Consider the following 15,582-nt stretch of genomic DNA (forward strand, 5'->3'; position numbering starts at 1 on the left):
CACCATCTTCCTCGACGGTCAGAAACCCTTTTTTTAAGGACACAGTTGTTTAAGGTAAATTTTTATCCTCTATTGCCTTGGTTCTGCCCTCCAGCCCATATGCCTGATTACCTTCCTACTCTCACGAACTGGGCAAGGAAATTAGGGAGGAGGGAAGATGCATGGTATATGATGGAAAGACCTCTCTTTAGGTATCAGTCAAATAATATGGTTAAGAATGGAAAGCAGATAACAAGGTTCTTTGATCCGCCAATAGTGTTAAAATCAGAGGTGGATTGGAGTCATAAAAGGAGGTGTCAGGAGGTATTCACATAGTTGTTTAGATCTTTTTAAAATCATAATGATAACATATATCACCCAAATAGCCCTGATCAAAAATGTACCTACCATTGAATTTTTGTCCTTGTTACAGACACACAAGGTGACACACAGGGGTTAAAATGGCAATTAAAGGTTAATTTCCCATACCTGTGGCTTTTTTTTTTTGTAAGTAAAAGTTTTTATTATTCATCGGAAAACGGGTTATAAATAAAGAGTCGCGCAGGACCCAAGACAAATAACATCCGACACGCAGGACGGAACTTGTAACAGTCGGACCGCACGGCGATCTACAAGACAGATCATAAAATAGCAAGTAAAATAATGCGCAGAGGAACGATAGTTCACATCAGTCGGACTCATAACAGAAACCGATACCGATGAAGATTTTTCAGTTTTACTCAAAACATACAATAACCATAACGTGGAAGCAACCAGACCACCTGCAATACAGTGTGATATAAATGGCGTATGATGAGTGGAGATGTATAGCGCAAGTGATCATAAAAGCAAAATAAATGTAACATAAGCAAACCAAAACAAAAGCGAATCAGTGATACATCAGACGGCCGAGGCCGCATAACAGCGGGCACAAAAATAGCCCGCGACATCCTACCAAAACAACAGAGTGCCGGCCGGGTGTGGTGGAAGGCAAGCGATTAACAATAATCAGAGAGGACCTGGCTAGCAAGCCAGGGAGTCCAGACTTTCAAGTATAGATGAGACGTGCAAGACGAGTCATGGGACATTTTCTCCAAGACCCTATGCCTCTCAGTGGTGGAAACTATGTCATCGACGGTAGGAGGGAGAGGCGCTTTCCAGTGTCTGGCAATGCATAATTTAGTGGCTAGGAGAATGTGTATGAGAAGCTTACGTGTCGAGGAGGGGATAGGATCGGGGAACACATGTAGTAAAGCAAATTCCGGAGAAAAATCAAAAGGGCAGTGAAAAATGCGGCGGAGCAGGGCAAATATCTCCAACCAAAGCGGCTTCAGAACTGGACAGCTCCACCATATATGAAGCATAGAGCCAGATTGGCCACAGCCCCTCCAGCAAAGTTTGGATTGGGTTGGCCACATACGAGAAAGACGAGCCGGGTGAGATACCAGCGACAACTGAGCTTCTTTTGGAGCTCTATGTGATTGGTGCATTGAGTGACCCCCCCGCATCGCCTCCTCCGCCTCCAGCCATGTATCTAGTGGGAATTCCTTTCCCAGCTCCCTCTCCCAGGCAAGCATATGAGGCAGCTTATGGGCAGAGAAACGGGACAGCAACACCGAGTACCAAATAGAGATACCCCCTGGAAACCTGGGAGCTGAGCCGCATAAGGCGGCCACCTGGCGGAGGAGCGGGGTAGAGTGACACACCGACGAGGGCAAGGAGCCCAGGAGATGACGGACCTGGAGGTAGCGAAAAAAGTCGTGATGTGGAATATTGTGTGTAGATGTGAAGTGTGAAAAAGGGCGCAGAGTCCCGTCCTCAAAGAGATCCCCCAGTGAGGAGAGACCTGGGCGAACCCAATGGGAAATAGAAAAATCAGGAATGAGCAACTCCAAAACCCGTAAGGGAGTAATACGTGTAAGGCGATGTAGAGTAGGGAAACGTTTGGCCACCTTATCCCATATGTCAATAGTGTGCCTAGTAGTCGGGGGCAGAGGCAGAAGGCGCGGGCGTCTAGAGCGGGGCAGCCACAGGAGCTGGTCAACAGTAAGAGGAGAAATAACATTATTTTCTTGAGCCGTCCAAATAGGAGGGCGGATGGGCGAAAGAAAAGGGAGAGTTTGCGCCAGAACGCAAGCCTCATGATAAGATTCTATATGGGGAACACCCAAACCCCCCTGCAGCCGAGGCACAAACCGGGTACGGTTCGCCACTCTAGACCTGCTTCTGATACACGTGAAGGAAACAAAAAATTTCTGAATAGAACCTAAGAGCCCCCGCGGGGGTCTAACCGGGACCGTCCGAAGCACATATAACAGTTTCGGGAGGGCTGTCATTTTTAAGGCGTTAACCCTACCCAACCAAGAGAGCTCATAGCCCCGCCACCTAACGATGCCTCGCCTCACCGAGTCCCATACCCTCACAATGTTTAAGGTGTTTATATCGTGAAGTGACTTGGGCAATCGAATACCCAAGTAGGAGAGATGGGACGTCCTCCACTCAAATTTATAGATAGAGGAGAGACGAGCCCTACAACCCGGGTCCAGATGGAGACACATCGCCTGCGTTTTAGAGATGTTAAGAGAATGATAAGAAACAGCAGAATAGCGAGAGAATTGAGCGAAAAGAGCAGGGAGAGAGCGCTCCGGGGAGGTAACCGACGCCAGAATGTCATCCGCGAATAATCCAAGCTTGCTCTCATTTCCGTTGGGTAAGGGAAACCCAGAAATCATAGGATCCGCGCGTATGTTAGCCGCTAAGGGTTCAAGCGCGAGCGTATAGAGTAAGGGGGAAAGGGGGCAACCCTGACGGGTGCCATTCGTGATGGAAAACGGGGAGGAAAGAAAACCCATCATGGAAATGCAAGCGGTGGGAGACGCGTAGAGCGCCAGGACCCCCTGTATAAAGGGGGGGGGGATTAAATTTATGAAGAACTCTCGACAAAAACACCCAGTGAAGTCTGTCGAACGCCTTTTCGGCGTCGAAAGAAATAAAAAGGCTGGGGCATTTACGCTTAGCTGCGTCCCAAAGGGAATTCAGAAACTTGCGGGTATTGTCGGAGGGCTGACGGCCCAAAACAAAGCCTACCTGATCAGGGTGGAGAAGGGAGGGTAGGAGCGGGGCAAGTCTATTCGCCAATATTTTCGCATAAATTTTCAGGTCGGTATTAAGAAGAGAAATGGGACGAAAGTTAGGACATACCGTGGGCGGCTTACCGGGTTTGGGCAAAGTGACTACATGCGCTCTAAGATTCTCAGAGGGGACGACGCCAGATGACATAAAGGAGCGGAAAAGAGAAAGCAGATGAGGTCCTAAAGTAGGTAAGAAAGAACGATAATATGCTGCAGTGAATCCATCCGGACCCGGGGCCGAGCCCTTTTTAAGATGACAGATGGCCCTCTCAATCTCCCTCAACTCTATTGGCGCGGCAAGCGACTCAGAAAGTTCAGGCGCGAGGGCAGGTAAGTGTGTAGACTCCAGATAGGTGGTAATGTCTGTGAGTGAGGGTTGAGAAATGGTGGTGTCGCGATGCAAGTTGTATAATTTGGAGTAATAAGCAGCGAAAGCCTCTACCATCTGCGAAGGATTACGAATCTCACGACCCCCACTATCAATAATGTGAGAGGGACGGGATAGAGACACAATGTGTTTAAGTTTTCTGGCCAGAAGGGAGTCGGCTTTATTGCCTTTCGCGTAGAACTTTTGTTTTAACTTCAACAGCATGTATGCTGTGGAACGGGCATTGATTTCCGCTAATTGGGATTTAATGTGTTTGATTTTGCGCAACAGGGAGTCAGATGGATGGCGTTTGTGGAGAGTTTCCGAGTCATAAAGTTGCAAAAGCAGGGAGGATTTATCCGCCAAGTGTTGCTTCTTAAGGTGAGAAGCCAAACTGATAAGCCTGCCACGCATAACCGCCTTATGAGCGTTCCACACTGTCTCTGCAGAGAGATCAGGGGAAGAGTTGTCGTGAAAGTAATCAGTGAGATGCGCTTGAATTTGCTCTCTATGTGCGGGAGTCAACAACAAACTGTTGTTAAGGCGCCAACTGCCTCTGCCCGAGACCGGATAGGAGAGTGCAAGGGTAAGTATAACCGGGGCATGGTCGGACCAAGAGATGGACCCTATGGAGCACGATTTGGCCGATTGCAAAGTAAATTTGTCCAGAAAAAAGTAGTCTATACGGGAGTATGAAGTGTGTGGTGCCGAAAAATATGTGCAATCTCGCTCGGAAGGGTGTAGGACCCTCCAAGCGTCGAACAGTTGATTGGAGTGTAGCAAAGAGGACAACGTGGAGCCAAGCGTGCGTGTGCGAGAAGTGTGTGTGGAGGTCCTATGAGTGGAGCTGTCCAGCTCGGGGAATAAAGTCGCGTTCAAATCACCACATAAGATGACCTGACCCTGCCGTAGGGTATCCAATTTAGATAAAAACGAACTAAAAAATTGAGTGTGGGAGGTGTTGGGGGCATAAAAAGAGGCTATAGTGTAGCGAACGGAATTAACGTCGCAAACCAAAATGAGGAAGCGTCCCTGCGGGTCAGGGCATTTATGTATCAAAGAAAATGAAAGGGCATTAGAAAAGAGGAGCGAGACTCCCACCTTTTTAGAGGTGGCCGTGGAGTGATACTGCCATGGAAAGCGTTTGGAAAATAAATTAATCTTGCTGGACTTTTTAAAGTGGGTTTCTTGAATACAAACAATATTGGCTCTGTGTGACTTGACCTCAGACCACAAGGAGTTGCGTTTCTGAGGAGTATTAAGGCCCTTGGCGTTAATGGACAGGAGAACTAGATCAGCCATTTATATAACAATAAAATAAAAAAAAAGGGAAAAGAAAAGGGAAGAAGGACCCGCAGGGGAGCCAGTCCCCAAAGTGGAGTGAGTGGAGACAACGCATGAGCAACCACATCCGACCCGGCAGGACACGAGAATAAAAAGACATAATAAAATGTATCAGAGGAGCATCACTGATTACAAACAAAAAGAAAAGTACATATAAGGAACACAAATAATGGAGAACCAGGGCGGAATGCCCAAACATACTACGCAAAGAGCGTGCTAAAGATGTAAATAGCACTTGGGGGGCGGGAAAGAGTGAGTGAGAAGGACTCATCCGGCGGGAGGCCGCGCAGCCTAATAAAATGCGTGACAGCATCACGTGGCTGTAGATGAGGGCCCGAGAAAAATGTGTGTGTAAATAAAGAAAATAGAAAGGATAAATAAATTAAAAAAAAGTACCATAAGTGAACAAAACGACGTGTAAGTAAGAAAATAAATTAAAAAAAAAAAAAAAAAAAAAAAGTAACGTATGAAAGAAGGTGTATGGTGCAGTGCAACGTATCCCTAGTGAGGGACAATATCTAAAGCCCGCGAATGGGCTAAGCCAAAACATGTGAGGGGCTCTGACCCAAATGCAGCCGGCGTAGCCGGAGTCATGGGAGAAAATGGAGTGCAATTATGTAATGCGCTCTTGGTGTGAAGACAATAAAACTTAAATAAGGCGTAAATAAAAACGACGGCGGAAAAAGGCGGCGAGACATAAGTAGAAAAAAAAAAAAAAAAAAAAAAAAAAAGTCCCTGTGTAGCGTGCAAAATGTAGGCGACAGCCAAAGGCCCAATAGGCAAAAATGTACTAGTTACCGTCCTGCAGACAAATGAAGGCCATCAAGTCTTCGTGGACCAGTCCCTCTTCAATTTCTTCTGCGGGGAGACCTTGTCTTTCGCAGCGGAAGAAGGCAGCGGCGCAGGATCAGCAGCCGAGTCGAGACCCCATTTATGCAGGAGAGCCATGCCGTCCTCCGGGGTGAGGATGGAAGATGCGGAGCCATCCCTGATAACAATAAGCCTTATGGGGTAGCCCCATCTATAGGGGATATTGTGCGATCTCAGGAGGCTCGTCACCGGAGCGAAGGAACGACGTCGCTGGAGGGTAAGTTGAGAGAGGTCGGTTAAAAGCATGATGTTCTGGAAACGAGGAGGGAGATCAGGCTTGCGCCCTCCTGATGTCATTTCTTTGGTAGAGTTCTACTTAAACACCTCGGCGGACCCTTTTGTCTCTTTTCTGTGGTTTGTAAGGCATGCTTTATTCCGAATGTCTTCTCCTCTAGGAAGATTGGCCCCAAATGATGGTGCAAATTGTTTGCTGTTGCTTTTGGCACGCAGGATCCAGTTGGATATGTTTGTTTGTAATGGCATGTTTGTTCTAAATGGTGTAAAATTCAATATGAACTTTGTTTTGTGTGAAACTGTTTGTTTCCAGCCTATTTCTCGTAGGACACACAGATACTGGGTCCATCCTCTGCATTGTAACTGTGGAAAAAAACGCCATGAAAAACGCCAAGGCGAAAACCCACATGGCTTTTTCATGGGGTTTTTTCTCTCCCATAGACTTCTATTGGAGAAAAACGCCAAGATTTCCTTGCAAAAAACGCCAGAGTGTCAACATGCTGCGATTTTGAAAAACTGCCACAGAGCCCAAAAAAGCAGAAAAACGCCAAAGAGGACTGAAAAAACGCCAAACAGAAAAACGCCAAGTGGATATGGCATTGTGCGATTTCCTATTGAAGAACAGCTAACATCTGGCTGCAGCGTTTTTTCACTAAAAAAACGCCGTGTGGCTGAATTGGCGTTTTATGGGCGTTTTTAGAGAAAAAAAACCAAGTGGAAACCTAGCCTAACAAGGTAACTTTAAACATTTTGAAGAGGATATAAAAAGATATCCAAAGCCTTAAAAATGGCAGTCAGTATTCAGTATTCAGTGTTCAATCACTTATTAAGAACTGGAATATTCTGGGATCTCTTGATACTAAGCCAAAGTCAGGTAGACCAAGAAAGATTTGTTCGGGGTACAAAGAAAAACTCACAGGTAACTTCAGGAGAAATACAGGCTTCTCTGGAAAAAGTAAAAAATTAGCTGCATGGTGGAGTTGCCAGAAAGAAGCCCTTACTGCGCCAATGCCACAAAAAAGCCCAGTTGCAATATGCCCGAAAACAACTTGACACGACTCACAGCTTTTGGCACGCTGTCATTTAGAGTGACGAGACCAAAATAGAGCGTTATGGTCACAACCCTAAGCGCTATGTTTGGAGAGGGGCCAACAAAGCCTTTGCATGACCTGAAAGCATGACGAATAGGCAACTAAACCACCTGAAAGAATGTGGGGCCTCATAGACAACTATTACAAAACAATTGTGCCATTCTGTTATAACATACAGTTGATTCTGAATCCCATAAGACATAAAAGAAATGTGTTTTGCCTGGTCACGCATGTTTTCTTTTAAATGGTACATACATTACCAATTCTCCAAGGGTATGCAAACTTTTGATCACAACTGTACATCCCCATACTGCAGGGCAGCATTTTATCTGGGCTGGTGAGCAAGATGGTAAAATTATATGTGTCCTAGAAAACATGGCTGATGTGGTGACCCGCCCACTGACAGAGCGCTCAGTTGATACAGACAGATGCTGCAAATATCAACAGAGCAGGAGCCGATTGACAGTTACAGCAGTGGGCTGCAACTTATACAATGCAAAGGCATCATTTGCAGAAACCAACACGTATATAGAGGGCAGGGCTGCACCAGATAACAAAGCCCAGCTGACACAATTAGACTAGAGTAAGATTTCTAATGTCAGGTAGAGTGGCCACTAGAGTGGAAATAGCCACAAAACCCATATATTAACACAGAAGCCAGGAATGCAGCGGGGAACCTTGACAGTACCTCCCACTTAAAGGCCAACCTCAGGGTGCAACCAATGCTGCAGTTACTTAAGGTGGAAATCTTAAAACAGTTGCTAAAAAATACATGCTAGGAATCAGCAGTCTCCTTTAAGCGTTTGTATAAATACATGTAGGTCATGCTTTCTAACTATGGTCCCATTAGAAGCAAATACACAATCTTGAGGCCTGCTGTACCAGTGCAGGGCTCAACAGGATAATAATCAGGTACTGCATGGACAGACATGGAATTGAAATTCTTGTATGGTGCTTCAGCAAGACTTTATATCATACATTTCTAGAGATGTGCCATTGTTGTGTTTTTCTTCTTTAGCTTTCTCAGAGACCAGGACAGTGCCAAAGACAAGGGGTACAGCAGATGAGTTAAGGGTGTTTTAACAGCCAGACAGGCTTATGACTGGGACATTAGTAGCAATATACTTAAGTAGCAATATACTCTTCATAAATTTCTGGTCACTCAGATATTCCTCATATTAGGTAAGGCTTTATCTGCCTATGACTGTCACTTAAAATACTAGAAAAAGACCTGGGTTTCTTGCAGTTTGTGCCTCTCTGGTGTTACCCTTTTGCCTTCTCCAACACAAACATTCCACTCAGACTTCCAGCCATTGATGCCTTTGAGAACCCTTATGGTGATTGTTCGAAACCGGGGTAAAACTGACTCGTTCTCCTCACCCTGACCAGCTTCTCAGTGCTGAGGAGGCAGTATCTGATGGAGATACCTCTCCAGGTACCAGCGGTACCACCTCCATCACAGGGAATGATCTCCATTTAAGCTAGCGCAAAGCCATACTGATCCATGTGCAGCAGTTTCCCTTAGTGTTGTTCCTGTTTTAATATGTAAAATATACTAAATAGCCACCAGGATTGTTAAAGAAAATAATACTTGTGGATGTAGTCGAACAGAACTGCACCAGCTCTACTACACAAAAATGAATGCTGGGGCAGTTCAAAGAAATTTGTGATGACGTTGAAAGACATTGAACAGTTGCTCAGCCATGTAAGCTGTCAAAATCATGGAGATCCTAATAGCATATGGGACTTATGTAAACAATGGGAATACGTACTAAAACTTCTTTGGTATGTTTTCTCTAATAAAATACATAACAACTTTAGTATGAAGACTATAACCCTGAAGAAAAATACAGTTTGTAGCCTTACTTTTAGAAGTTCTCTGGGGAAATCCTTTCCTGCATTAAGACCTTCCAGGTTCCCAATAAATTCTGAGCAGGACATCCTTTTGCCAATGTTCTAAAAATAAAGGTATAAAGACTTAGGAGGGGTTACTAATGAGAAATTGCAAGAAATTGCAATAAAGTAGTACATTTTTAATAAATAAGAGACGTGCAAATGGGGCAAAAAACATTTGGACAAATTGTTCTATTCATTTTTGGCCCATTCGTTTTCGGGCAACAAATTTTGTTTCTTGCCCATTCATTTCAACTGAAAATTCTGGGGCATTTTTAATCCAGGAATGCGCACAGACAACCTCCGCTGTCGGCACTTCTATGGTGGAGCACCGGAAGGTTATGTGATTCTGTCATAGAAGCCCCAGAGGAAGTGCTGGTTGTAGCGGAGGATGTGTGCGCACATCACACAGACGCCCACCGGCTGCCAGAGAGAAGGTTCCAGTTTCCCTGCAGCACTGCAGGAATCTGGATATTAGTCTTGAGGTCTGATTATAAGACGAGGGATATTTTTCAGAGCAAATACGGAATTTGTTTTTCAAGAAGATGGAAATAACATACTTCAGTTTTATTGTTCCATGTTACAATTTACTTCTTAAGTATGGTTTGGTTCAGTACTCAGACTAAAACTGCTGCAATTCCTAATAGCTACACACTTGCTAGCTAATATATATCAAAAACCTAGAAACAAAGTAAAAAAGATTACATTAGGAAAAATATACAGGTTTGTTACTCTGTACTGAAATAATTTATAATAATCAGACTATTTGAAATTCATCAAGACAACTTGATTTGCCAGAATATCCCTTTTTCTTAGCTGTAAAAACATACAAGCTGTGTTTTCAAGTGTCGCCAATTAACAAGTAGTAGAGTTTAACTACTTGGTTGTTAAGAAGCACAGCTTACATACATTGTTTTCTTTCTAGACTTTCTGAGGGGATGAGGCATACGTTACATATTAGAATATATGTTGTAAAATCTTCTGATAGCAGACATAATGGGTCATACAAGAATAAGATGGATGCATTGGGAGATAGTTTAGGGCAAATAGATGGTTTGAGAAAAATAAGCAAATTAGAATTTGCAGAGATAAAAATCAGGATGTTAACTTCCACAGGGCAAGTGGGGTAGCTCTCCAGTGCACAGTAAGGTGAGGGTGTTTTAGCTATCCAGTGCAATGCCTCCTTAAGCTTCCATCTTCTCCAAGTCTCAAAGCAAATATGACATGAGAATGGGGAAGGACAAAGGACCATGCCCCAGGCAACAAAAGCTGTAGTAAAGGCTCTGGGTGATAGATTAAAAAAGGAGTACGCTAATCCATACAAAAGCAGTTTTACTAAGAGCATTTTGGGATCTCAGGGAGATTGCAATGGATTCTTCAGCATAAGACTATGGGAACTGGTGTTACAAATTTCATGAAATCTTTTAATGCCTTAGGCAGAAATGTATGGTATTTCAGAACAAAGAAATAATGATTTACAAATAGAAAATTTTTAAAAATAATACAAGATCTAACTGTTTTTCAGATCCACCCTCATGGTTTTATTTCAGTTGTGACAAACATCCATAAATTAAACTACTACTTGTCACGTTGCCGGGACCCATTGCCGGCTGGAACATTCTACATAAGGGCTGCTGCAGACGTATCTGTGATGCGCCGCTGGAGGCTTGGCTAGCTGGGCGCCAGACTCTGGAACTGCTCAGCACAGATACCCTGCCGTGGTCTGGTTATTTCATTTGCTAAGTAGGAGATCATGTTTGCAGTTATTGACCCTTAGCTTGGAGCTCAATTATTTGCTAGGTGATTCAGGGCTGATGAACTTCTGGAGCGAGTGCCCATTTGGTAACGGCTAACGTGACACTACAGTATATGCAACGGTATATTATGATAATATGCAAAACTTTTATTAATACTTTTTACATGATCATCTTTGAAGATAAGCCTTCCATCAAAATATTTGTAAGGATTAAATAAGGTTAGAGATCTCTGAACAAATATACTCAGTGAAGCATAAACTGGTTTTGTTTTGGATGTAATGATGTTGAGCTATGTATAGAAATTCACCAACTCAAAGTCAGTGATATCAGAAGGATATTTTACTTCAAACATTGCATCTACTAAGTAGTTAGTAAAGCACCTCCACACTTTAAAAGTTATTTTTGTTTTTTGCTACAAAGTACTTTCTCAGGATGACGGGAGCTGTCATCCTATATCTGACAGTCACTCATTGCTTATGGTAGTATTATATTTCTCTATGGATATAGGGCATCTTAACCACAGGCCCTCTATGAGTTCAGAGACAAAATGATTGTCTCTAACCACAGGAGCAGGTACAAAAGATTGCTCTTTTTTTAACAGATTTTTGCTTTTCCCAATAAAAGCCCCATTATGATTGCAATAAAAAAGATGTCTATAGGTCAAACCTGAAAACAGTATTAACCTAACATGCACAACATAGCATTTCACAACAAAGTTTTTAAATTTACAATTATACATACGTGGCCATGCAGGTCAGTGTTTAAGAGCATCAGTGCACATGTCAGGGTATGAACCCCATCTACAAGTAAAAGAGTAACAGGTGAGGCACAAAGGAAACATCTACATGTCCTATTACAACATGCATCATGTAACATCAACATTACCAAACCAACATTAGATGTTGGCTCTAAAATAACTTATCAAATGATCAGTAAACAGCATGTAAATAATACATAGAAATGATCCATTTTAGGGTAGCAAAAAAACATTACATTTTTTCTTTAGTTGTGAGTTCACAAAAACAAGGAAGATAATGATTTCATACATACATACTCAGGTGTGTTTATATCTCAGAGAGAAAGTGCATTAATTAAATGGGTCTATAAAAAGGTAAAGAAAAGAGATGACAGCTTAAAAAACTGACTCTTGAGAAGTGTTACTGTACATTTAAACATATTTTGTGCATTAACATGAAAAAATATTCAGATTGTTTAGGTAAAGCACTGCTTCTGGATAAAATAACTTAACTCTGTAAGGGATGCAGTATTAAAAAAGTGTTATTCAAAAACAATGAGACAATAAATTGTAAATTAATATTTTGCAGGGGTAATACTTTTTAGTTCTTTTACATTCGTTTGTGTTCCTTTCTGTAAATAACATTACACCATCATAATCACACAGTGATAACCAGTTACCAATAACAAAAGTAAGGTCAATGAATGATAGAAATAGCAATCACTGATAAAATTTCAAGCTATAGATTGCTGATAAGATAATGGTGAGGCACAGTTGGCATCACTCCAAAGTCGATATGTTTTCCCTATGATCAGGGCCGGATTAAGAGCATCATGGGCCTGGTGCTGAGGTTTTGGGTGGGCCTTTTTAAGGAAATAAATAGACACCTCAGGATCCATGTTTACTGGATAAAGATGTCATCAGTGCTAGGCAGATAATAAAGGATGAAATCTTATGTGATGGGGAGTACATCAGTACACTAACGTAAAAATCATCATACACGGGATGCGTGTTCAATAGTTCAATTTATTCCTACAGTAAGTAAAGTGCCAGGAAACAGATGACCAAATACACAACAGGACAGGCTCTATCACACCAACACACAAACACACTCACACCAGGACAGGCTCTGCCGCACCGACACCCAAACACACACAGCAGGAAGGCTTTGCCACGCAGTCACCCAAACACACACACCAGGACAGGCTGCGCCACACCAACACCCAAACACACACATCAGGACAAGCTCTGCCGCACCGACACCCAAACACACACCAGGACAAGCTCTGTTGCACTGACGCCCAGACACGCACACACTAGGACAGGCTCTGCCGCACCAACACCCAAACACACACAGCAGGACAGGCTTTGCAACACCAACACCCAGACACACACACCAGGACAGGCTGTGCCACACCAACACCCAAACACACACACCAGGACAGGCTCTGCCACACCGACACCCAGACACACACCCCAGGACAGGCTCTGCTACACCGACACACACACACACCAGGACAAGCTCTGCCACACCGACACCCAGACACACACACCAGGACAAGCTCTGCCACACCAACACCCAAACACACACACCAGGACAGGCTCTGTCGTACTGACACCCAAACACACACACTAGGACAAACTCTGTCGCACTGACACCCAGACACACACACCAGGACAGGCTGTGCCACACCAACACCCAAACACACACACCAGGACAGGCTGTGCCACACCAACACCCAAACACACACACCAGGACAGGCTTTGCCACACCGACACCCAAACACACACACCAGGACAGGCTCTGCCACCCACATGCGGACAGGCTGAGCTACAACAATAAAAAAATAATATTTTCAAATAGCAATCACTAATAAAATTTCAAGCTATAGGTAGTTGATAAGATAATGTTGAGGCACAGTTGGCATCACTACAAAATGTGAAATAAATAGACACCTCGGCATCCATGTTTACTGGATAAAGATGTCATCAGTGCTAGGCAGATAATATAGGATAAAATCTCATGTGATGGGGAGTACCTCAGTACACTAAAGTAAAAGTCATCACGGGATGCGTTTTATCTCTGAATAAGTAAAAATTAAATAGTTAAATTTATTCCTACAGTTAGTCAAGTGCCAGGAAACAGATGACCAAATACACACCAGAAGAGGCTCTGTCACAACGACACCCAAGACACACATACCAGGACAGGCTCTGCCACAACGACACCCAAGACACACATACCAGGACAGGCTCTGCCACAACGACACCCAAAACACACACACCAGGACAGGCTCTGCCACCCACATCCGGACAGGCTAAGCTACAACAATAAAAAAATATATATTTTCAACACAGCCAGCACTATGTATGTTTATGCCCCCAGCTTGCCCCTCCATTCAGTATTGATTTATGAGATGGTGTCAGCTGCCCCCATTGTGTATTGATGCCACCAGCCCCTAAGTATATTTATGCCCTCCAGCCAGCCCCATAATGTGTATTTATACCCTCCAGCCACCACCCCCTAGTATTGACTTATGTGATGCCCAAGCAAGCCCCCTCTTGTGTGTTGTTGCCCCTACTACTTATGCCACCCAGCCCCCCCTTTAGTATCATATCAACATTATTTTTTTTGGTACTTTACTTTTTTCCAGACTTTCCTGCCTGCTCTTTGCTCTCCTCCACGGGAACGACTGCCACACGAGGAACTCCGTTGAACTCCGTGTGAGCCCGCCTGAATTCATGGCTTCTACAAGCCAGACGCTTTAACTTTAGATAGCCGTCTGAGGTGGTCATGGGGCCGAACTGGCTGCATTGAATCATGCAGCTCCGGCGTTCAACCCGCCCCCGAACCGGCTGGGCCACCGGGAAGTCTCCCAGTTTGCAAGTCCGGCCCTGACTGGGCCTATTTTCGGGACGGGGCCTAGAGCTGTAGCTCCATCAGCCCCTACGTTAATCCGACCCTGCCTATGATTAGGAAAAAAGACAGCTTGCAGTTCCACAATTCAAACCATAAAGCTTGGATCACGTTTAGAAATGTGGCCACTTATGTTTCCTGTTGTTTTTAGTTAAAATTGAACTGCAGGGGGGGCGTGGCCGAACGACGGAGGAGAGCAGACGCATGGCGGGTTAGCTCGGCTCAAACGGGGTGTTTAAGCGGCTGAACGCAGCTCTAAAGCTCCACTATACCTTGCCAACGGTGCGGTGCAGTGATCATGGCGTCTCAAAAGCCCAAACGAGGGCAGGACAAGCCGGCGCACTTCTTTTCCCCGCGAGTTGGGAAACGCGGCATGCCGACCCAAGATGGCGGCGCCCACCGCTCTGCGTCTCCGATCGTAATTCAGTGAAGGGGAGGAGGTGGAGGCCCCTGTAACGATGAGAGGCATGCAACAGCTGCTTCAAGAACTCTGTAAGTCCTTACATGCTGACCTTACGAATGCTGTTAAAGAGATTAGGAGGGATGTGCAGGAGCTGGGAGAGAGAACTGCTCATGTGGAGCAGAAAATGGAGGAATTTTGCACAAGCCATAATGATTTGATTGATAAATATAGTGCCATTGAAGATGACCATACCCAACTCCTATTAAAAGTGGCAGATTTAGAAGATCGTTCCCGCAGGAATAATATGAGGCTTAGAGGCATTGCTGAATCAATACAACCGTCTGACCTGGAGCCTTATGTGCTCTCTTACTTTAAAGCTCTCCCTCTCACGCACGCAGCTTTGGATGAATACGATTCATTCTCCATAGGTCGCCCACCCTGCCCTTTTTCTTACCGCCGAACGTTGCTGCACCTCACGGATGACCGTTTACGGGACTTCTGCTGCAACCGTTGGTCCCTATGGGTCACCTGATTGGACTGGGACAGTTCTTCTCTAATGCGATTGTGAGTTATTTTCTATGCTGAGCGGGTGGGCACGGGGTTTACAAAGCTTTTGTTACCTTTTCACTTTGTACCTCTACCACTGCGTCCATTATATTACATACACCCTGTCTGCTTCGGGGGTTTTAGAACGACGACCGCACTCTTAGTGCTCGTCTATTATGGGCTGCCACGCTCCGGGGCTAGTGCCCTGTTCTCCGGTGGAGGGGGCTGTATGGAGAACACATAGGTGGCTACCACCTGCTTTAGTTTGGTTGTTCTGGTTTTTCTTGTTTTTTTATTTTCTGTGCTCTGTTCTA

General features: G+C 44.4%; 1 protein-coding gene across 1 annotated transcript in view; it reads right to left on the reverse strand.

Moving 5' to 3' along the window:
* The window catches only part of PSD (pleckstrin and Sec7 domain containing), a 250,839-nt gene that overhangs the window by 93,698 nt on the left and 141,559 nt on the right, over nucleotides 1-15,582 (reverse strand). Inside the window, exons 9-10 of the mRNA XM_053450936.1 lie at nucleotides 11,408-11,466; nucleotides 8,883-8,972 (exon numbers count right to left, since the gene is read on the reverse strand). Of these exons, the coding sequence (XP_053306911.1) occupies nucleotides 8,883-8,972; nucleotides 11,408-11,466 (149 nt within the window). The remainder of the gene's footprint in view (nucleotides 1-8,882; nucleotides 8,973-11,407; nucleotides 11,467-15,582) is intronic.

This window comes from Spea bombifrons, chromosome 11 (genome assembly GCF_027358695.1).
Source record: "Spea bombifrons isolate aSpeBom1 chromosome 11, aSpeBom1.2.pri, whole genome shotgun sequence".
Lineage (NCBI taxonomy): Eukaryota > Metazoa > Chordata > Amphibia > Anura > Pelobatidae > Spea > Spea bombifrons.